The sequence below is a fragment of the Apteryx mantelli genome, chromosome 1, assembly GCF_036417845.1.
Source record: "Apteryx mantelli isolate bAptMan1 chromosome 1, bAptMan1.hap1, whole genome shotgun sequence".
Classification (NCBI taxonomy): domain Eukaryota; kingdom Metazoa; phylum Chordata; class Aves; order Apterygiformes; family Apterygidae; genus Apteryx; species Apteryx mantelli.
In genome coordinates, this window is record NC_089978.1 from 95,730,917 (window position 1) to 95,755,928 (window position 25,012).

Consider the following 25,012-nt stretch of genomic DNA (forward strand, 5'->3'; position numbering starts at 1 on the left):
CCTAGTGGTAATTCTGAAGGTGAAATTTTAGAAAACTAGGAATTCTAAGGCACATTCTCAGTTGCAAGACGGAGGGCTGCAAAATCTAGGCATAAAGATTTAAATTGATACAGTTATCTTTGGGAAAGTAAGATAAATTATAGAAGAATATACTAAAAGTGTTTCTACCAGGGAACCTTGTGCTATCACTCAGCTGATGAAAGCCTTTTAATAAAAAACCCTTACATTTTTATCATATGAATTGTGAACTTGTTAAAAAAATGTTTTAACTTAGTACACATGAACATGCAATTTGTTTTCTTGAACTTGTAACTATACTCTTTTTTATTACTGAGGAAGGCATGTAAGAAGACATTAAATGGATTTATTTGCTCCTGCTTCTCCCTAAGGAAAGTGTGTGGACCAGATAAACATACAAATCCCTGAAACTGCTTTGATGTACATCAGTTTAGAATCGGGTATGTAATCTTTGTAGCATTAGCTTTAAGGGCAACTCCCACTCTAAAGCAACATTTTTCACTAAATCAACTCACATTTAGAATAAAGAAATTTTCCCTATGGTAACAACTTCTGTGATTGAGTCTCCTTCCTTTTAAAAAGAATGTAAAACTTTTATTTAAATTAATGAGGATACCATTTACTTTATTTCTCCTTTTCCACTTCTTTCCTATTCACAACAGTATCCAAGCAGAACAGAAACTAAATGTGCATTCCAGAAAATAGGAAAACATGTAAATATAAAGCACACTGGCAGAATAAAAATAGCTCATGTAAAACTCATCTGCAGAACTTGGAGTAGCCCAAAGAAAAATAACAGATCAAAACAAAAAGATCTTAACTCTGGCAAAGGATGACCCCAGCATCCAGGTTTTTAATATGATGCCTACTGCAGCACAGAGGCGGCCCCATGAAAGAATCTGGGCACCTGCCACACTTATAGGGACAGAGTGTTCAGCTGGATCAACTTCTAGGTCAAATATAACTCTAGACACTTGTGACTATGTTATATAATACTTAAGCAATCCTGAAATTAGGAAAAAAAATTGATAAATCAAAGGCAAAACATGACCAAAGGCAAATTAAAATGTGTTCATATGTCAGTGAAATTAAATAACATTTTCCTAGGTTTTCTGTAAAAATCATCTGTCCCTTGTAAAGTATTTTGAAAAGTACACAGATTCTCATAAATTCTTGATTTTATATTTAGTGCTAGAGCTTGTGTATTCATAAAACCTAAGTGTATTTTAGTAAGTGGCAAACAGACTTTAGATCAGATTTATCATGGTTGGGACATAAGCAGATGTCTTTATATTTCTTATTTATCTAGACTGAATTTTTGGAAATCCAGTCTTATTCAAAGGGAACACTGGTAATTAGAATAGTGCATTTGTCACTTCTGCTTCTTGGACTAATTCTAAAAACAAACATTTTGCTCATCTTTACTGCTAATGGGATTCATACTCCTGCTGCTCAGTCTTCATCTGAAGAAAAGCCTGAGAAAACCATGGATATTTAGCTCATAATCTACTTGTAATATCAATGTATTCCATAGTAACTAATCTCAATTTCACAAAGGATTTTAACTTTAGGTAGAAAACAGGCAACGGCAGTAAGTGAGCTGTTGCAATAATCCTGTTTTCCCACAAGCCTTTTTCCTAAGCTAAAAACAGAAACACAGAAAAACCATCATGAAGCGATTTAATTCTTCAGGCTAAAGAATTCTTTTCTTGTTTAAATAGGCATCATCATCTCTTTTAAAAATAAATTTCTTTGTATACATGATCCCAGTCTTTTCCTATACTAAAAGCTTCACTAGAGACTGATTAAGGTATGGGTGTTCAAAGAACGAGGGGTTATAACACAGCTGAAACAACAGTAAGGATGTCCAGTTTTTACGGGGACTTACTCTGTGAGGAGAAAGTCCCATCAGCTTGCACTGATTTCAGCAGGACTGAAGGCATTCAGCATCTCTCAGCAATGAAAGGTTTCTGCAAGTCCCAATTTGGCAAGATACTTAAGTAAATATTTACATCACTGTTAGGTCTGTTTCCAATAGAGCTACTGTCACGTATGAAATTAGACACATCCTTAAGTAACTTCTCGAATCAGGGCCTACATGTTAAATACTTTGGAGTTTTATTGCTATTTTTCTAAAAGTCAAAACAGAAGGAGGCATATGTATTTCTAAGTAACTGCATACCCTGTTTAAATTGTGAATTCAAAACAATATTCTTACCTAGTTTTTTAAAGCAAACAATATGTTACAGCAGATATTTATAGTTTTGCTCTAATATCATACTGAAAGTGGTACCCTGTAGACTGAAATGTATAATAAAGTTATTTACCAAAAAACATGAAATGCCTGTATCCAACTTTTCACATAAAAAAATATATTTTGTTTTACAACACCGAACAGTTAAGGCCACAGCACTCCAGCAAGATTTGGATAAGCATATCAATTGTAATTATTAAAATTACCAATAAATACCAAGAAAACGGTCTTCATGTTTAAAATCACAGCAATCAAGTCAGTTAAAAAAGCAATCATCTACAGCTCTAGTAAGTCATAATTGTTTTCAAGTATAAATCGCAATGTGCTTTAAGACTGTCACCTTCTTACATATTATAACAGTGTTAGAGTAGTATACAAGTAGAAGATTTCATTTTTCTGTCCTGGTTAGTCACAGTCTCCTTGGAATTCTCCAAAGTATGATTCTGATTTTCATCTTTACTGTCTTCACCAGATAAATCTTCCTTTTCTTTTTCTTGTTCACTCTGGAACAGCTTTCCAGATCCATCTTCCTTGCTGTTACATACATTCTTCTGGCCTGTCAGTGGCTTTCGTTTAAACAGGGAAAACTGAAGTAAGAAAAGATAAATAACATGCACCAAAGAATTAGTTGTGGAATTCATTATTTAAAAAAAACAACAATGCAAAGCCTTTGGTATATACCAAAATCAACTTAGGTCACAAATTTTGGTAAAATAAATCATTTTTCCAAAACAACATGACTATTAAAAAAATTAATGAAAAACATTCTTCTGCAATCTTTGTAACTTAAATGTTGCAAAAGAGCACAAATGAACAAGAGAAGTTAAAATGATTGTATTTTGTCTAATTACATAATGTACATTTTCTACTAAGTAATGTAAGTTATGCAAAATTACTTGCATTTCTTTCAAACAAGAATCTAAGGCAAGATCCAAAAGTATAGACTGAGACCTGCAGAGCCCCAAAGCAGTAAATGCTTTGTATACTTCATTTTAAACATGTGTGTAGTTCCATTAAAGTTAATTACAATACATTTTTATGTCCATGAGACTACACGCATGCTCAAAGTTAAAGTGATGCTTTAAGGTCTTTGTTTGATAGGAAATAGCAGCCTGTCTCTGGCATGAAAAGCCTTTGGGTCCCAAACCTGTAAAAAATTCCATATGAGGTACTCCTCAATATACTATTTAAGTCAATGCATGTTGGAAATAAACACCATGTCAACTAGCTCAGCTGCTACTTTTAGAGGGAAATATGGTGGAAAGCTTATCTAGATAATGTCCCATAGGAATCAACTCCTAACTTTTCACCTCAATAAAACTTGATGTGATTAACAACCTCTCTCTTGCGGGCATGCGATACACGAACAGATAATAATTGGCTTTAGCTCGCTTCTACAGACAGAAGTACTATGATTTATTTTAATAGAGCAAATTTTTATCTAGTCTTGCTAACCCATCTGAATAGATAGTAGCCATTCATTGTTCAAAAATACTCTCATTAAGCTAATAAAAGCAATGTATGAAAATCTGGAAACTGACTCTTACGCTTGCCTTCAGGAGAAGCCAAACTAATCCAACCATCAGTTACATAAACTAAATAGTCCTTTTTTTTTAAAATAAATTAAAACTCCTTAACTAATCTTTTTATAGCAAAGGATTTCTGTATATTAAAGGATCACGCATGTCATGGTTATTCTTTAAGAGCAATAGAAAAAACTCTGGGAACAGCAGTTAAGTTATTTAAAACACCAGAAGTGATGTTATTTACTTTAAAATTAATTATAGTAATATCTTATTTATTTTTATTCAGTTGTTATTTCTTTCATTGCAAAATTTTCAACTATGTATATGTGTCTTAGAGAATTGCCTACTACAGACTTCATCAGAGTGCAATGTATTAGCAAAAGTCTTTTTTTAGTAAGGCAAACATATTGCATGTGTAAGTATTTTTACAGTCTAATGAGAGATTATAGTAATAAAATTGCCTCTTAACCTTTTATAGTTTCACAAAAACAGTTAGTTGCTTTTACTGTAAGAAAACAATACTTAAAACAGATACTAATGCTCTGTGTTAATCATGATTCTAATTTTGCCTACTGTTACATTTATGTTCCCTCTTATGAAATAGAATTTAGCTTTATTTTCAACCTTACATTATTTCTCCCTCACATGATCTGATGTTTAATCAGAAGATATCACAAATATATAGATGGCAAGTAAGTGTGTGGGAGATTAGGGTGATAACTATTAACAGGCTGCTCTCTTTCTCCCTTCAGTCTGTATTGTGTGTCACATCCCAGGTACATTGCTGTATTTTTCTTTATTAACGTTTCTATTTTGAGAGGAGATTTTAGATTTTTGTAAGAAGGGATGCACTGAAGTCAGTGGGAATTCTGCCATCCTTGGAAGCATTTTGTCCTGGCTAAATTTGTAACAATTTGTGTGTGTGTGTGTGTGTGTGTGTGTGTGTGTGTGTGTTCCTATCTATTCTCATACCTCTTTGCAAATGGGCAGCATCATTCTCTCATCTCCTAAATCAAGGCAGTGACCAGAACAGTCATGTGGCCCTGTCTTACTCCCGGAGTCCAGTCAGGTCACAAATGGATGCTGGTGGTATGACAGGTGCACACACAGATATGTGCTGGACATGCATACAGCTCAACTCACGTTTTGTGGATGATGGGTAGATGTAATTTGGGCTGCATGAGAAGAATGTCTGTTGGTCACATGTAAGGCGCATATTTACTCCTACCACCTGAAGCCGTGCCACACAGCCCTAATAGATCTCTTTGCCTACACTGGCAGTAGAATTGTACACTTCTGAAATGGAGTTTTTTTCTGTGCCACTGAACAATTCACATCTTTGTTCCTTCCCCCGAAAGACTTTGCCATTGACCTTCTGGTCCACTGTCTGTTACATTAAAGGCATTGTAAAGAACAGTCAAAGAAGAGAAAATCTGATGGAGAGAGCAGCTTGTAGCTGCAGTCTCACCTTCAGACATATTAAGATATGAGAAATCTGGCCTTTTCCCATATGGCAGCTATTTTTAATTGAATGTTGGTATACTCTGAAATTATATTAAACTAAAGAGATTATCTATTACAGTGGATTATTCCTGGGTCAGATCCAAACAACCTTATGACATCATGATTTATGCCACAGTTGGTAACACTACTATGACATTTAGATACCTCTGTAGGCAATATCCCAACATTCTGCTATTCAGTTCCATTAACGTTATAATGGCTCGTGATGCTTTCCATATGGATTTTTCCTCTTCTTCCCTTAAGTGAACCTATCCTTCATCTACATTTTGGAGTCAAAGAGTTGGGAAGTATGTGGCAGATCTAATGTTACATGGCACTCTGTAATTTCAAAGGAAAAGAGTGGAATTCTGAAATACTCAACAACCTACATGTCTGACAGTCTCTGTCAGAAAAATGTTGCTATATATGTTGAATATACAAGTTTCTAATATCAGGATCACAAATTGGTTCATTCTGATCCCTGGATAGTGCACAATAATGAACACCCTTCCACAGTAACTTACAGGAATATCACAAAATAAATTCTAATTTTCAAAATAAATTCTAATTTTAAACAGAAGGAACAGGTTGCTCAGTAGTTTCAATGTTTATACAGATCAGGTAAATTTTGATATTTTCTTCAGTTTCAGTAAGTGACTGCCTTCTTGGTCACCAGTAAAATTAGAAGGAAAAACGAGACCACGTACCTTTTTTCTCCTAACTATTCTTCCAACTATTCTGTCATCAGTGTTCTCTGAAGAATTGTTCACAGTGCGAGTGTCAGTGCTTTCTTCCTCTATAATAATATAAACCTTTATATTAACTTCCTTCTGATTCTTGCAAAGAGGAACAGAAAAAATTGTTCTTCTAATTATTTTTGAAGAAAAAGTCAATAAATAAAGTGTAGATCTTAAAAAAAAGCAATCAGAATATTCAGTTCAACTTGATGCCCAGCCAAATCCTGACAAGAGGGTTTTTTTTCAATCTCTATTTATAATGCCCCTATATTATTCTCCAGATGCTCGATTTTCAAGAACAGAACAAACACTTATGGCAATGGCAAGATATAAAATGCTTTGACTAGGACACTCATAGTTTCTTCTTGTTGACAGAAGACAGAATGTCTTGCACACTAATTTTGAAAGTATATCCTAATTTGGAAAAGCTGACTTTTAGGGCAAGAGTTATGGTTCAGCATGAATCTTTATTCCACAGAAACAATTCTGGGAAAGGAAAAGCTTTCCATCTGGGTTGATGTTCATGTGTTTAAATTTTCCTATACTCCCTGCAGGAATGATATAAATTTAGGACTTAGTATTAAAACTTCCAAATCACTGGATGATGGAAAAATATTTAAGGATCCATTCTAGACAAGCTATTTCCATTATAAAATTGGAGATAAATGGCATAGCTTCTTCATTACTAAAGGGAGTGGTCTTTTATTTTATACTATATTCATTTTTTTTCTTTCAGAAGACTAATTATAGCTTATTTTAGAATTTCTAAAATAAAGAAGTATTTTCGACCTGTCTTGCACAGAGGGCACTGATGCATGCCTTAGCTTTTCTAAAGGAATATATAATTCACTCAAACTATCATCAAAACTACAAGCAACATCTAGGATCACATCTTCAGCATCTCTGAACAACATTCAGAAATTACCGTGTTTCATCTAAAATAATCTATTTGTGAAAGCAATGAGGCAATGTCAGCTGAAAGGGATGGAAAAGGCTTCTCTGTTGAAGAAACATGGCACTTAAAGTTGCTTGACATATAGCCCAATTGCTATTAGTTTGTCACCTCACAACTAGAACTGCTCTTAGTAAGTGAAGCATAATCCTGCTAAGAGAAAGTCTCTCACGCACTTCTCCCAATACATAACTGAAAATAGATTTTTTTTCTTTCAAATCATTAAAAATTAGTAATGTTTTTTAACTCCCTAATTTCATCTCTCAAACACTGCTTTACCAACTAATGGCAATAACTGTATTATTCAGCATTTATATAACAGATACTTTAGAAAAGTTTTATCGTTTGAAATGTTTTATTTGTTTTTACAATGTCTCTAATGGTCCAATTCTAAGGAATCGTGTTCTTACCTTGCTGAATGATAGTCTCTTTCTGAGTAGTCTCTTCTCTCTGTAAAGAAACAAAACAATGACATCCCTACTTTCAAACTCGTTAAAAAAATAAAAATTTAACTATTAATATCCATATATGCGTTCCTCCCTCTTCCAAAGCCATGCCAAACAACTTTGCATTTCCAAGATAGCTACACATATATTAATGTAAGCTGTAAAGCTAAATTCTTCACAGTACAGCAACAATTTAAAAGGAGTACATGCTTTTACCTCTACAGTTTCCAGTGTGGTATTACTGTTTTTCTCTCCCTCAGGTGTTTTACTATGATGTTTCTCTTTTTCATATTTTTCCTCCATTTCCTCTTCTTTGTCTATTTTTTCTGCTGCTTCTTCTTCTTCTTCTTCTTCTTCTTCCTCTTCTTCTCCTCCTTCTTCTTCTTCTCCTTCTCTTTCTTCTTCTTCTTCCTCTTCTTCTTCTTCTCCTTCTTCTTCTAGTTCTTCTTCTTCTTCTACATCATCATCATCTGTCTCTTCATCTCCAGACAAGTTTTTTTCCTTTGATAAGATGGACAAAAAATAATTTTGAAACTCATATGCTGCACAATGATATTACAGTCCTCACCCTGAACAGTTCACCATACCTTTTCCCTTCATAATTTGACTATGAACAAGAAAATTCAAAAGAAAATATTTCAAGGAGTAGATAGAATAAGGACAAAGAGAGGAGTCCTTATGCAAGGTCTCTTGTTTTAATACTATAGATTTAAAACAAATAGAACTCCAGTGAACATTAGGAATGAAGCTGACTTTTATGTTCTGATAATACATGCCTTCTTAACGGATAAAAAATGAAAACAAACATTTTTTGTAAGCAAAATACTTTTATTTAAATATTTCAAATATGCGTAAGTAACAAGCCCAGTAATAACTGACACTGAAAAATAATTATTAAAGTCTATTTCTCAACAAAATTAATAAAACAATACCAGATACAATGCTCTGATTCAATATAGACACTATAATTTGAATTATAGTTGATTTCAGCCTAGGATAAAACTTCCACATAGTAAAATAAAATAGCCAGGAGTTTTATGAAATAAAAAAAATGTACAAATGCTATTTTTGAAAAAATATGTAGCAAAAGAGATCAATTATATACTTATGACTCTATTCAATCAGATTGCCAGTGCTATGCTATTTATGCTATTTCTAACAGTATGAAATACATTTTATATAGAAGCATTCCGTTGCAGAAATGTAAGGGCCTAAACCAAACTTCCAAGATGGACTGCTGATGTCAAATTGGGTAAACCCTGCTGTTCATCATTGCAACAGAGTGCCCAGGTGTACTATTACATTTTTGCATTCTGATGCTTTTATTCTATGATTGATAGAAATATAGACATTCAAGCAATATTTTGTATTAGAGAAACCTGAACAACAAAACATTTCTGTTCAACTGCAGCCTAAGTCATATTGGGAACTGGTGAGAATGACTGGCATGCTCTTTTGAAAGTGTGGTGGAGGAATGGGTCTTATTTGGGAAACCTTCACTGTATACTCAGGTCCAAGTGCTGTCTCTCTCCTATCTTTAGTCAATTCTTTCCTTATTCCCTCTTGCTTTTTTGCTTTTTTGCTCTTTTTTTGGCTCCACTATGACTCTTTTCCTGTGTACTCTTAGCTCATCAGAAGGTAACTTGCTGCTCAAGCAGAGACCTCAAGCTCGTGTTTCTAGAGGTTGGAACACAAGGCTTTTTAGTCAAGAACGTCAACGGCATGTAAAAGCTTAATAGACGAGGTTTTTCCTGGCCTGCAGTTTTCTGGGTGAGTTAACTATGTAGCAAAGTTTATCTGGGACTTAGCTAGAACTCAGACATTGGCAGGTTTCAAGAAACTTTCTACCACTTTAAGCCCAACAGCACATCTATAACTAAGAATCTTAATGACACCACAGTCATTCAGCTTTCACCACTTTCATTGTTCTCTTTTCCCCATTGTTCACAGGCTTTTCTGGTGCCCTTCCCAGCTTCAAGGACCAGATTTTTAAACCCAGGATGAAAAGCTGCACTGTGCATACCAACACGTGCAGCAGAGTTTATGGGAGTTCTCTATAGTTCTCCGAGGTCACAGTGAGTTAGCTCATGTTAACACTAGTAGAGTGTAAAATTTTGATATATTTTGATATGCTAAGTTTAAATGCTTTGCAACTGCATGATTTACTTTTTACAAGTTGGGGAAGAAGAATGCTTTCACAACAATAATTCTGCCTGTGGTGAAACAGCAAGGGTTAATGGCTGTACAGATCTTTTCACCTCAAAGAAGTGTCTGTAACTTAATGTGAACTCCCATGATCCATACACTGATCTTCCTGTTTCCACGTGTAAAAGTAGAAAGCACATGAGCTGCACAATTCTGTATCAGTTTCCTCTTCAACGTCTAATATCTGGGGAGAACATGCTACATTCTGAGAATTCTTGTGAAAATGGGCTAGCTGCAAAGATAAATCCAGGATGGAATTTAAGCTATACAGGCACACATCAACCACACACTGACACTAGAGAGCATACCTGGAAAAATGAAAGTATCCTGGTAGTATGGTTTATTTCCAGCTAGGCTCTAGAAATTTTAGGAATGAAATAAAAGCATAAATCACCACATGCCATAGGTAGAAAGTTCCTTCTGTAGCCTAGCACAGTGGGGACCCAAAAAGGCCCTTTTCAAGAAGGATGTGAACATTTTTTGAAAAATTTTTAGTTTTAGTGAGAAAATGCATTATGAAGCTAAATATGACAAACTCTGCACACTTGATTTTTATCTAATATATTCAGGCATCTATAATGGAAAGCAAAACCAAACAATTCTTTCACCTAGGGACTGAGAAAAGGTTGCTTCTTTCATATCAGTGTAGCTAAGGAACAATGAACAATAAAAACTGAAAATATTTTCATTTAAACTCCTTTGGAAGTGGTATTATTTACCATTGGTATGGCCCACATGTAGGCTTAAATGGTACCACTTCGAGTGCACTGTAATATCTAATACGGAGGTGTTCAGAGATAACACATGCACTGGATTTTATGTGTTTGCAAAAAATGCAAAAACAGCTCCTCTGGATAAGAGATAAGACTCCATTCAGTCTTCCAAGACAGTATCAGATTGACATAGAATTTCTTAGAATGACCATCTCTGAGAAAGACAGAATTTTCTATTTTTGGTTCCTTCTGATTAGATAGTCTTCACAGACATTGAGTACACTTATTAACTAGGGAAGGGATTCAACCTAGCCATTTCACACTGGAAGAAATTTAAGGATTTGTGGGGCAATACACTATGCAACATGCATCTACAAAATGCAGCATAAAGTAAAAGACAGCTATATCTAAAAGAACAGTTTAGTCCAGCTTTGAACTACTGAAAATACTTTATCTCACTTATTAAGCACATGCAAATATCTGTAGCTCTGCTGATAGGAAATATTGGTCAAGCAATTAATAACAAGAATACTGATGTTCCATATAGTGTGGGCAATAAAAGTAGTTAGGATTTGAGTTCTGAGTAAGGAACAACTTCTAATCATACAGTGAAAGGGTCATAACATGTTCACATGAAAATTAGTGCCCAAAGTCAAACGAATGTGAAAAAAGGTCTTCCAATCCCCACCTTTTCAATTACTTAGTCCAATCTTAAAAATGACCTAAACTTCTAGCCTAATTTCAAGTTACACTCAGTTTCCAACTTTCTATCTACTGGAAACTGCTTTCCTCCTCATCTAAATATTCAAAATATAATCTGAAAAAGGAAGGCTTATTTGCTTTCAAAACCATTTCTCTTACGCAGATAATAATGTCTCTGAAGATGAACAGTGGTCTTTAATTCTCATTAAGCTGGCAGGTAAATCTACCAAAGGTAATCAAGAAAGCCAGAACATACACAAACTTCCTAGAAGCATAATCTAATGCAAGTAACAAAGATAGGAGGGAAAAACACTTTTTTTTTTTTTTTTGTAAATTTGGTGAAAATGTCACCAGAAATAAATGCTCAAAATGGCTAGGAAAGGTGTCATAGTATAATAGCCAAAGAGACTTTTCTCCTGCTTCTTGGTAAAGCTAGTATTTATTAGCTGGGCTTAGAACAGTGTTATTCTAAGAATAAAACAATGTTTTAGCAAAGTAAAGAATTTACTGTCAGCACTACAGAATTTGCCTGTCACGCGGACAGGCTTAACACTGTGGTAAGTGGAACCAGGTGGACACATATATACAATACTTGAATAAAAAAGCAGAGCACAATCATCAGTGTGATATCATCCATGTCAACATAGCTATAGCATTTCAGAAATTGTACACAAGATCCTACAATAGCCTTATAGAACTTACAGAACATACGTAAAATTCTTATGCCTACAAAAATCACTGCTCTTTTACAGATGCACAATGGTTGAATTTCTATTATAATACTCTGTAGGTTCTGCTTACAGTGAACTTGCATATCTATTTCCTAATCAGGTTTGGATTCTATCATAAAGATGACTTTTCTTATTAATCTAAACAAAGGTATCTAAACATAGGCATCTATATATGAGATAGAGTATAAGCTGCCATTGCAGTTAATGGAGATCTTGGGTGGGATTCCATGTTTAGTGCTACTCAAGATGCCCATGGAATCTGAGACATCCTTACATGGGCTTTACGGAGATCTGAAATGTTCTGAACCCCAGCTCATGGCCATGCAGGATACTCCACAACACCTGAAGTGACACTAGATGTGTATGTTTAGGCAACTGAGTCATGCACCTAAACAAAACAATCAGTGGAGTTAAGAGAGCTACTAATCTCACTCTAAAGAAGACACCTGCTGTTATTAAATTGATTAGCTTTCCAAACTGACCACATTTCCATTGACTTAGACACAGGTGTCTCCTGCTCTCACCTTATCTTTTCATCTTCTAAAACAACTTGTTTTGAATGATAACTCAGATACCACCATTTTGTTACTGTCACTTTCACTTGGCCATTTAAAGCCATGTTTTGGAGAGTTCTTCCAATGGTAGCGAACATGATGAGATCATATTACAGGTATCCTTTTTATTTGAAAAAATGAAGCATCTGGCCTCTACTAATTAAAACAAACATTTAATCCAGAGCAATCTCTGCATTATTCTTCCTGATCACATTTTAGGAGATTTATTTTCATATTCCATTTCATATGCCATAATCATAGAAAGATAATGTTGTAAGGATAACTTCAATAGTACCACTTCTAAAATGGAGACACAGAAGGGCTGACATGCCCAAAGTCATACACATGAAGTCAACAGTAATAAAGAACAGATAAGCAAATATTTGAAAAGGTTTTCATTTTAGCCTGAGATTCCAGTTTCTTCAAGAACAGAAAAGTTGTTGGTACTATGAAACAACCTTTAAAATTTTGTACATATAAATCACTACAATGAAACATCAGTCCTGAGAAGATGACTTTGCAGACTTAACCGACTGTACAGATCTTGTATTACTGTTTCTGTTTAATTTTTACATGCATTTACACTGATTTCCCTGTGAACCTAGGGCTTCATAACAAGACATTCTTAAGGCTAAATTTGCTGTATCTTAGTTTTAGGGGACCAATGACTGTATTTGCCTAAAGTTTTGGCAAAAGTATTGCCTCAGTGGGTATGACAATGTCTTCTGCTAAAATGGCTGCAGCAGGCTTTTTTTCAGGCAGATTAATTACAAAAGATGTTTCTTTACTGAATGCTCTGTAAAAATGTAGTCTCATGCTTACAGAAGAGAGAGAAAAAAAATTACACTCTGTTCCACACCTTTAAGTCTGACCTGGTGTCATGCTCTGGCTGACAGACAATCTCACTGAAGCTTGCTGACATGTCTTATTGCAGACCACGTCCGAATGGCAAGTAGGAGCACGTTTCTCTATATAGCCTGAACTGCTTCACTGTGAATCCCTCCTGCATACTTGCTGGGAACTGAGCTCTTGCAGGCTGACTGTCCATAGCTACCATTTCAGAAGGGAAGACTGATGGTGTTGTTCCAAGCCTTCTCAAGAAATCAAAATATTTTTTGTTTGATATCACTGATTTATGTTTTTAGGAAAGAAAATCTCAAAATGACCAAGGAAATATATTTAGTTGCAGATCTTTTTAAAATGTTGTGAAAACACGGTGATGAAAAGAAATCTGTAATTACTATATGTACTACTCAGAAATGGAGAGTTCTGGGAAGATCTGGATTTACAGAAAGGACACTTCTGTTTCAAGTTGCCCCAGAGACTGTTAATAATCCATGGAGAAGATTATCAAAGAAAGCTGAGAATGAAGCAGTAAGCTATGCGCTTCTTCCTTGGCCTTCTTTTGACAAGCAGCCATGAATTAGCAATTGCTTAGCTGAGTTTTTAATCACGCAAGGAACGGATTCCTCCCATTACCTGTCCAGCCTACTACCTTTAGATGCCCCAAAGCATCTCATGGCTCACTTACACTCCTCAACAACAACTGAACAGAATACATATCTAGTAGGACTTTCACTATGAAGTACAAGACAATGTATCAGCTCTAAGGAAGTTGGCCAACGGGCTGCGACACACGATGCCGTCATATGGGAGTGAACAACACTCCCTTTGCAGACAACTACTACATACCATCCTTCTTTGTAGATGCAGGACTGAAGAGGAATAGCTAGAGGAATTATCCACTAGCTATCATTTTGTTTTCCAAAATACTACTGCATGTCAATGCCCCTCTTGATTTGTCTATGCTGGGAAATGCACTGTGTTAATACTTTACTAATACAGCATTTTAAATAACAATATTAACCATGACTTTACATATAGGTGGGAGAAAAAAAAATCCCTGTTTACCCTTTGTGGGTTGATCGATATGGATGGATAGGCATGTAACATTCAGTTAATGTTGATCTTGTCATGACATCAAGTTCTCTAATGAGGAGTGACCTGAAATACTGCTTTACAAAACTCTTAATAATGCTAAGATACATATCTTATAATTTCTTCCTTGTGAGTTACAGTTAAACAACTTAACAACTTAAAAGCCCTATACTGTTAGCCACTTGTCATCAGGAATTTGAACTGGGCTTTCATTTTGCAACTATTAATACAGTAAAGTTACTAGTGCAGCTACTCTAACCTTTGGAGAAGTATCTTTCACTTCAATTATTAAAGAAAAGGCTGTTCAGTTTGTTGACTGACAAAATTCAAAGACATAAGTACTCAGATGAGACTTAAAAGCTTATTCTTTCAGTTACAAGCAGTAAAGCAGTCAACATGCTAAACTAGGCTTTCCTTATATATTTTCATGGAGACAAAGAGAAAAGCTCAACTGAATGCATTCAAAAGAATTTTCAGTAAAAAGTAGAGTCAATTGACAAACGTTGTCTAGAAGTTAACATCTGTGAGTAAAATAAACAAAACTTGTTATTCATTTTATTTCACTATAAAATTAATGCAAAGAGAGACCGGAAGCCTGCTGATCATGTGCATACTACAGTATGTTTACAGTATATAATATAGCATATACAGTAGTTTATGTTGCCACATGTTCTCATTACTGTCATCCCCTGGTGCCTCCCTCCATTTTCTGTGGAAACTGTATGAAATACCCCATTAAGATATACTGTGCTCTATTAGGCTACAAAAATGTCAGGCGCATTCCTATGTTTTATAGCAGTCAGCTCAGAAAAAAATCAGATTTGAGTGCAATATACTGATGGTGCCACAATAAAGTACAGCAAACTTAAAGAGGCCAACTGCAATAGCTGGGATCATGCTGGTAAAGGGAATCAATCTCTGACTGTACAGAAATAAGCCTTAGAAGTTCAGACCTTCAGGCTTCCAGTCTAGGCTGACAATAAGACAGTGTAAAAACATATAAACATACACAAGATAGTAAAAAGTGGTTAGACTAAGGATCCATTTTTAAAAGTAGCTTTCAGTGAAACTCAGGCTCTTAAGTATTCTTGGTACTTCTGAAGTTTTGCTAATGTTGGTTGTGTATAGGCAAACATCATTCAAGTTATCAAGAATACAACATTTAATGATGTCCCACTAGTGCTCAGTGATGGAAAAACAAGCAGAAATTATGGAACAGCAAAAATTATGGAACCATTTAAGTCAACTATTGGGTCAGGTCACCATCTTTGAGAGCTCGTCTAAAACTATGGCTTAAAAGTTTTTTGTCTATTAATTGCGTTTATATGATGAATGATTGCCTCTGGGGACAACTTCTTGGACACAAGACAGTGACAGAGCTGAGACACAGGATTTTATCACACTTTTAGTAATTCTATTAGGTTATATTGCTTTGCTAATTGTATAATTCTATGTCAAGAGCACTCAACATGGATTATCTGATACTTGTAACAGTCCCTTAATACTGTAGGCTTGAAACACTTTTCGGCTCTCCTGCTGTCATGTAAGTATCCTGGTGTACTAATGAAATGCTGAACTCATAATCTAATGCACACTGTGCAAAGATTCAAGCAACTGAAAGTAATTTTTATGTCAGACATGAGTTTCTTTAGCTACCTGTCAAGCAAAAATTGAACTTTAAAGATAGTTATGTCTTCTTGTTAATAATGATGTGAGAAAACATTTCAAAGTAGTAGATGCCCACATAGTGATTCACTGATTACCATGAATACTTGCTGACTATTTACCACAACAGTACTTGTGATACTACAATTGCGTCCTCCAGCAGGATGGTGTCACTTTGAGATAACTGGAATAAAATAGTGAAAAAATAGCTGTAAAAATATAGTTAAACGCAAAGAAGTAGAAACTGATTGACTCATTTTTCATGGTTGTGTTCCAAAGTCTCCTTATGCCAGTACTTTACTAAGCAATATGTTTTGTTTACTGAAAGCCAGACATGAGGACCTATAAGCTTCACAGATCTGTCTGCACATTCGTCACAGGCTGGCAGTACACCTGCTTTGCATTAAGAGAATTAACCTAATTCCACTGACTAATCAAGATTTGGGGTGTCATTCAGAGAGTACAGTTATTTTTAGTACATGGTGCTAGATGATCATTTTTGGTGCCCTTATCTTGAAGATTATTTCAGTTGGCTTTGCTGTAATTATTCTGTGGCTTGCCAGTTCATTGCTGTAAGTGTACCTAAAGAAAGATATGCCTCTGAATTCTTGTTTGAGTTTAAACAGCTACTTAACAATGTATAAAATTGTATTATAAAACTACATTTTAAAAATAGACAGTGTTTGTACTTTCAGGTTTCTTTTAGATTTCAACTTAATCTGTCTCACCACAAAAACAATTTAAGAGATACCTAAAGGATACTCTTTCTCTAGCAAACCAGAAAGGTTTTTTATTATTTATACTGAAGATGAATCAACATCTGAAACAGCTCAGATGCACTGTGGCTTTCATAAGCAAAATTGTATCTTCTCCCCCAAAGTCTGCTTGCCTTTAAGAATCAATAGATAATGTTAATTTCCAAGGTAAAAAGAAAAAAAACCCCTACAGAAGTAGAAAGTATTTTTAATGTGTTTTGTGAAGCATCACAAAACAAGCTGAAGAATATTTATATCAAATATAATCTCTTATGAACTACTTTACATAGTAACATAAACACCTTTTAATCTTCAGGCATTTGGAAATGGCATACCAAAATAACTCCTGGGTACTTAAGCAAAACAGCTGAAATATAATGAGCAACTCCAAATCAGAATATGTTGATATCATCTCAAAAATTTAGTGTGTCTCTGGAAGATATTATGCTGCATATAAAATGAATTCTTAATGCTAACAGAGGAGGAGGAAAACTAACTTGGGAATATTAGTCCACATTTGGATGCAGTTTGTGCATTTTTTTCCAAAGTCTTATAGAAGGAAGTTTTAATATCTGGAGTTTGTCATGCAGCTCACACTCATTTCCAAGTGAATGATGACAGTCACTATTTTCTGTTTTTATTGTGGCACATAGGTCTGAGTACTACAAGTCTCTCCAAGATACAATCCTTTCTGTTGAAATCCTACTGTAGCCATGCTATTTACTATTCAGTGCTTATATAAAAGTATGGTCAAGGCAAATTTTCACAACTGCACAGCGCACAGGAAGGTTCTTCACGACTCTCTGTTCTTCATATAATCTTGAAATGGATGCCGCATGGGTCACTACTGAAATCTCCACAGTCTCCAGGACTCAGGAGAGATTCTCAGCTTGAAAATACGTTAATGCAAAAATGTCAATTTCTGTACAAACCACCAACAATGTTTAAACCCATTCTCATCTTGTAGCTTTTTGTGCATGGGTAGATTTTTCAAGGCACACCCAACGCAGTAACACAAGTCCTACCAACTTCCACATGCAATTTTCTCCCAGGTCATGCTGGTACTTTCAAAAGTTCTATCCCAGCTATTTGATGGTCTGATTTAAAATATATCTCATCTTCTTTCTGTTCTCTCTGTACAGGACACATGCAGTTTTTCTTTGTTTTTCTCTCCCCTTCGCCCCAAGGTGACAATGAAGTGCCTTATAAGAGAATTTAAATTTTGCAGTTATTCTGCTGCGGTTTTTCTAATTGAGAGAAGTGTTTTGTGCCTTGGCTAAATGCTGGGTAAAACAAAAGTAAATATTTTAAGCCTCCTGTAGGAAAACCAGCCTCTGTCAGTGTGGCTCACAGTCCCAAACTCATGCTAGATTGATGGTTATTGTTGAGTTTCCAGTTGAAGAGCACAGCACAGTCTCTTTTATTTTATAATTATTTATTGGTACACAAGAGGTGGGAAATACTCCTCTTCAGTACTACTTTGCTCTATATCCTTTCAGGTGTAGCTGCAGATAAAGGCTTTGTTTACTGTAAAATTGTGCTTAGAGCTACCTTTGTTTAGCACCTACAGCTATCAGTGACACTCTCAATCCGGAACCACAAATACTTTACATTTCTCACAAACTACATAGGCAATTCTGTGTGAAAGGTGGGGCACTCATTACAAATTATAAAGGTCTAAATCTGGAACGTTAAACTTGGGACATTCCAGCAGATTGCCCTGCAACCCACGTATCATGCAATGACAGAAAGAGCAAAGAGTCATGTCTGACATGTCTGTAATGACTGGCCCAATGCTGGGACATTTATGAAAGCCAGAATGGCAAATCTCAGTATGCTTGACAACTCAGGACCCCAATAATAAAAATGTTAATAACTACAAGTATGGGTTTTTGAGTTTTACTTTGAAATAATTCTGTTAATATTTATTTAAATTAGAGGTTGCCAAGCAAAGAAGCAATGGGAACTATCACAAATCCTTAAAAAAGACAGTGATTAAGTGTACTTGTTTTGTATTTTTGCAACAGAAAAAAAAAGCTTCTGTAGCTCTCAGCAGTGCAATTTTCTGAAGTCAAAGATATCTCAACAAAATCTCTTCAATATGCAAATGTAAATCTCTCCCTCTGCTCATTAAAACATATGAAAATTGTATAAACATATTATAAGCTCAGTAAGTGACTTCAGATCAGACCAAGAATACAGTCAGAACTTAACTGAGGATGAAACTATGTGTTTGCCAGTTTTGCAAGCAAAATATTGGCTCAGTTGCTCATAGAATGCTACAGAACTAAACACTGCCATATATTTGCATTGCACATTTAGAAATGAGCTGAGAATTTGCTCTTTTATGCCAGCTACTATGTAGTGTGTTGCAATCTACAGATCTGATCATATTCTTTTTTCAGATTTTCTTATTTCTGAGCTTGATTTTGCAAACAATGAGATCAATGTAAATGTTGCTACTGACTTCAGTAGATGATGGATAACATTTTATGCTGCATTTCTTGTGGTAACAAATATCAGGATATTTTCCCGTAATACTCATTTTAAAACTAAAGACAATACACAGAAGTTCAGGTGAGGTCACAGTTCATAGATCCAGCCTTATATTGTATTCATATTGTATATTTCATTTCATCTTGGGGGTTGACCTGCTGGAAAGCAGCTCTGCTGAGAAGGACCTGGGAGTGCTGGTGGACACCAAGTTAAGTATGAGGCAGCAATGTGCCCTTGTGGCCAAGAAGGCCAATGGCATCCTGGGCTGCATCAGAAAGAGTGTTGCCAGCAGGTCGAGGGAGGTGATTCTCCCCCTCTACTCAGCCCTGGTGAGGCCACATCTAGAGTACTGCGTCCAGTTCTGGGCTCCCCGGTACAAGAGGGATGTGGCACTACTGGAGCAAGTCCAGCGAAGGGCCACAAAGATGATTAGGGGACTGGAGCATCTCTCTTATGAGGAAAGGCTGCGAGAGCTGGGCCTGTTTAGCTTGGAGAAGAGAAGGCTGAGAGGAGATCTTATCAATGTGTACAAGTATCTGAAGGGAGGGTGTCGAGAGGATGGGGCCAGACTCTTTTCAGTGGTGACGAGCGACAGGACGCGAGGCAATGGGCACAAACTGAAACACAGACACTTCCATCTTAACATGAGGAAAAACTTTTTCACTGTGAGGGTGACAGAGCACTGGAACAGGTTGCCCCGAGAGGTGGTGGAGTCTCCTTCTCTGGAGATATTCAAAATGCGCCTGGATGCAATCCTGTGCAATGTGCTCTAGGTGACCCTGCTTGAGCAGGGGGGTTGGACTAGATGATCTCCAGAGGTCCCTTCCAACCTCAGTGATTCTGTGATTCTGTGATTCATATATGTACTGTGAATTAATAGGGGGAAAGAGATTTATAATGACCAGGTCCATATAATGACCATATGGACTGCTAAAGGCTAGTGCTAGCCCCTAGAGCTGACATTCCACTGAAACAGAAGAACTAGATTCCTGACAAATTTTCAAATGTGCCCAAACTAGCACTTCATCATAGCTTCTTCTGGTTCATATAACCACAGTATTTCTGAGATTTCTTATAGCAGCATGGCTCTTAAAGCTCCCATTTCACAGATAAAGTTACAGAGATTGAAAATTTTGTAAGATTTCAATGGAAGTTAGGAACCCAACATCATTAGGCCTCAACAAAAACAACTCAGAATGAGTGCAGATTTAAGTGATTGCATCAACGCTTGGCCAAAGTCTAATACAGTTTTTCTTGAATAGAGGCTTTGAAGTCTTTTGTTGAAATGCCACTTACGGAGAAGTTGTCTGATATTTTAAGAGTAGACAGAAACTTATGGACTTCTCAGTAAAACAAAACCAGAAAAAGATTGGAGCATGGACCTTAGTATCGTAGTATACACCTTAGTTTCTTTACAATAGAAATGAGTATCCAGGTGACTTGCCCATATAATATGGACTAAGCAAAAAGTCAGACTGCATTAGTAAGACACCCTGCCTTTAATCTCTCTTTTGTATTAAAAAGAGTATTTGACAATGTTTTTGTTGAATGACTAGATTCACACCACAAATTCAATTAATAAAAATAAAATATTGTTTGCTATTCCAAGAGTTAAGATCAGGAATGTAGTGTCATGTATGATCAAAGTAAGCTAAAAGTTATCTTTTAGCTAAGAGAAGCTAAAGAGAAGAAACAAACAAACATGTAAACAAAAACTAAATGTCCTTTTCTGCATGATTCCTACAGGCCCCCTTCTAATAATAAGAATAAAAACGTACCTACCCAGGTAAGAAATCAGAAAGAAAAAATATCAGATCAAAACGAGACATTTTCTGTAGTTTGGAGAAAGACATTTTTGTTATTCAGCATCAGTTATGCAAAGAGAACTATTATCTCAATAAACAGCTTGATATTTTCAGACAACAAGATGACAACCATTAACTGTTGAAATTTTTCAAGTATGAGAGAAGAGTTATCCTATTCAACATATTCTAAAAGACTTCTGGAAAAGAAGTGGTAAAGACAACAGCTGATTATGAAATGTTGCAGAGGGAGTATATAAAGTGACTGAGCGATAAAATTCAGTGTGGATAAATGTAAAATAATCCACAATCCTTACTTCACATACACAGTGGTGGACCTTGAAGTGTTAGTACTGTTGTAAAACAGTATCTTGACATTACAGCTGAGCATGCTATGGTGTAATGATCAGTAGGGGTCAAGTAAGTGAACAGAAAATTATTAAGAAAAGAATAAGAAAACAAAATACAGAATGTCACTATGCTGCTGTTTAAATCCATGATGCACCTGTCTTTGGAATACTAACCAACTTCTGATCCCCCATCTTAAAAAGGCTGTTGTAAGAAGGGCCTCAAGAATTATTGGAAGTAGGGAACAGCTTTTGTCTGATGAATCTTTGGCAATAAAAAAGAGGACTGTGGGAAATAGAGAGGTCTATAAAATCACTGTGGGGAAATCTGCATGGCACACTTTGCCACTTGGTAATGTGGCCTGGATAACAATAGCTGGTCAGACAGGACTGTGAGTATAAATAGTGTGTGCAGGTTGAACACCAAAAGCTTTAGAGGTCTTTTGCTCCCAAATCGAGAAACCTAAAAAGGAAACTACCAATGACAAAGTATACTAAATCAAGGAGTCAGCCTGAAAAGAAGTATAAAAGCATGAAAATTTGTGACAGTAGTGGGGAGAAGTGGGAACAGGGTAGCAGTCAAAACTGTGTTTGAGACCGCCAGAAATTGCCCAGTTGGCATTGTCACTTCCATCTCGGCCTGACAGAGCAGCCTCCCTGCCGGACACCTGTGTTTCAACTAGTCGACTAACAGTATGAACTGCAACAAGTAAGAGACCCGCACCTTCTGTGTGTTCGTGAAGTTATGGAGTGCTTTTTCACCAGCATGTGGATTAGCAGATTAAAGGAAGCAGCCTGGGTATACATAAACCTAGAGTGCCCTCCTCTCTCACAGGAGGTGTGTGCAAATAACACACCCGCACCCCCTGGACCTCCTGGGAGAAAGGGTATGTGTATATGTAATTATATGCCAGTGTGTGTGTGAGCGTGTGAGTATGTGACGTGGGGATGAGTACTTCTGGGATCAGCTGTGCAAGGGTGCTCCCACATTTGTAGGTGTTCATTAATGCTGTGTAAGTTTCTAGTATTGTTGTTATCTGCTCTATTGCCGAAATTGCTCTTGAATATGTAGCTCATTGAATCCTGGTTAACTGTTATTAATAAATCAATAAGCCACTTCAGTCCTGGTTTGATTTAAACCACATGAGTTGAGCAGTTTTTCCCTGTGACAATTGAGTTCTTTTTCTCTACTAATACCAGAATCTGGAGGCATCAAATGAAACTAACAAAGGACAGATTCAAGACAAAAAAAAGTTACTTCTTCAAACAGGATGTAGGCTAATCTAAGACTGTTTGCCAAAATACGTTTCGGATGCTAAACCCTTCCATGGGTTCAAAAAGTGACTGAAAGAAGTTCATGGAAGAAAAATGGCTATAAATACAACAGATACATCTTCTGAATCACATATTATTGAAGGCCAAGCAATTGCATATAAGAAGTATTGCTACAGGTTTGCTCTATTCTTGTGTTTTTTACCAGGCATTCCCTAGCAGACACTGGCAGAAACAAGATATTGGTCCAGACAGACATTTGGTCTGAACACTACATCTGTTGTTTTCTTGCCCCATTGCAGGATTTTTTCTCTACCGCTTTTTTCTCTACTTCTGCCATGTTGCTTAAGTACTGCACATAAATCTTTTTGTATCCCATAATAAATATCAAGTCCGTTCTGAATTTCCATAAAATCACAAGTTCCTAACTTTATAAAGCAGTATGAGTCAAACTCAATAAAATTCCACTCTAGTTATGCTAATGGAGTTCTAAAGTCCCCCCAAAGCCCAGAAGCGTTGGCACAGTGTACAGTTTATGTAATGATTCTGTGCAAAACTCTTAGAAGCGCTGCAGCAATGTTCTGCCTTTCCCCCACCACAGGAATGATTCACAAAGCAAAATAAAATCAGTTCTCACTTTGACAAACGCTTATCCAGACAGAAGAAAGGAAAGGAGTTGCCCATAACTTAGCTTCGCTCCTCTCTTGGGAAGCCTTATGCTACCGGTGCAGGGTATAACAGAAACAACAAATGGTCCCCATTTACCTAAGGTTTTAGATTAAAAGTTACAGTCAAGCAATAAATGAAGAGGCATTCCCATGTGTAACCTGAGATCACTGGCTTCACAGTGCTTTCACTTTTTCCTTCCCTCTCTCTCTCAAATTTTTTTATTAAGAAATAATAGATTTTTTTTTCTATTAGAATTACAGCACAGTTTTCTTTCAAGACTGGAGAGAATCACAATTAATTAAGATGTCATATCCAAGAAACACAGTTTCAGGCCTACAAAATTACCCTTCAAAATTACTCTAAGTTTAATCACAGTAACATCCTAATCTTTCCTAAGAAAGATAAGATAGCACAGCTTAGCTCTACTTAGCGTCAGAAGTAAATATTGTCCTAGCGGTTCCGTGCTAAAGCAGTACTTTTGCAAAAGAAATAGGGACTCCATTATTAGAGAGAGCTGTTTTCTCAGGAAGTGCATTTAACAAAATATTCCGCGCTCTCAGAGTATCAGGATACTTACCCTTTTCCAAGATTTACACATGCTGATGTCAAGATAATGTGTTCCAGAACAATCCAAAGCCTGAAACTAATTTCACTGTGACAAAATGCTAGTCACTAGTCACTAGACTAACTAGATTTGCTAGAGTTATGCCATATAGCATGTGACTGAAAGTGATCTTACCTTTCAAATGTGGTGAATGGAAGGGGTGACTGAGCAAGGAAGGGTTGAGTTGGACTAGAATCTACTGGTAAACTACTGATCTACTGTAGCCTTTCTAGAAAATAAATTCTGGAGACATTGTGTCAAAGGTATTTTAATGTCAGTATCTTACAAAACAACATTTAAAAATGTTTTATAATCTCAATATAAGTTTTGATTCTATTAACATTTTTATTGAGTGGCATTTACTCATTTTGATTTCTTTCTTCTCTTGTCCTCATTTTCAAATAGGATTTAAATAATTATTTTTCCAGAGAATGCCGATACTGAGATCTGTTTAAGAAATTTTCTTAGACCACCCATCAGCACAGTATTAAAATAATAATGATGAATGACAAAAGAGTCCATATCCCTTCTTTTGTCAGTTCAACCACTATAGCAGTAATGCAGTATCTTTAAAAGTCACAAATTCATATTAAAAACAATTTGCAAGATTTGTTTCTATTAAGAAAATAACTTCATTTTTTATATATTTTAAGGAAACAGAAATATTAAACACTCTTTTTCAAAAAGTTTAGACTTTCATGCCAGTTACTCTTCTACTTCATCTAGCTTCTTGGTTTACTACATTATCTTCTTCCTGGAGATCACTGATGTGACTTTTAGGAATGAAAGACACCAATCTCCTCCCACGAGGAGAAGCTGAGGCCCTGATCCCGAAAACACATATATACTTCACGCAGCAGCAAAATATATTCCCCTCCTTGGCAGCCTTAGAGACAGATGACTAAAGAAAGATGCATGTAACAGCCTTCCATGGGCAAATACTGAATCTCTTCTGTATTGCAGAATATACACAAGTAAATAATGTTTTATTGGTGTATATTTTAAGCTCTTAAATTAATTATGTCTAAGAACCAAATGTAATAGTCAAAAATTATCACTAAGTGGATTCTGACTGTAATGCAATCTAGCACAGATTCTGAGAGACGTGTTCATCTTTTTTGCA

General features: G+C 35.9%; 1 protein-coding gene across 1 annotated transcript in view; it reads right to left on the reverse strand.

The window, feature by feature from the left end:
* Window positions 1-1,497: 1,497 nt before the first annotated feature.
* The window catches only part of RPGR (retinitis pigmentosa GTPase regulator), a 68,173-nt gene continuing 44,658 nt past the window's right edge, over window positions 1,498-25,012 (reverse strand). Inside the window, exons 15-19 of the mRNA XM_067289753.1 lie at window positions 16,078-16,153; window positions 7,653-7,937; window positions 7,401-7,440; window positions 6,009-6,097; window positions 1,498-2,859 (exon numbers count right to left, since the gene is read on the reverse strand). Coding sequence (XP_067145854.1) covers window positions 2,635-2,859; window positions 6,009-6,097; window positions 7,401-7,440; window positions 7,653-7,937; window positions 16,078-16,153 — 715 coding nt within the window. The 3' untranslated portion in view covers window positions 1,498-2,634. The remainder of the gene's footprint in view (window positions 2,860-6,008; window positions 6,098-7,400; window positions 7,441-7,652; window positions 7,938-16,077; window positions 16,154-25,012) is intronic.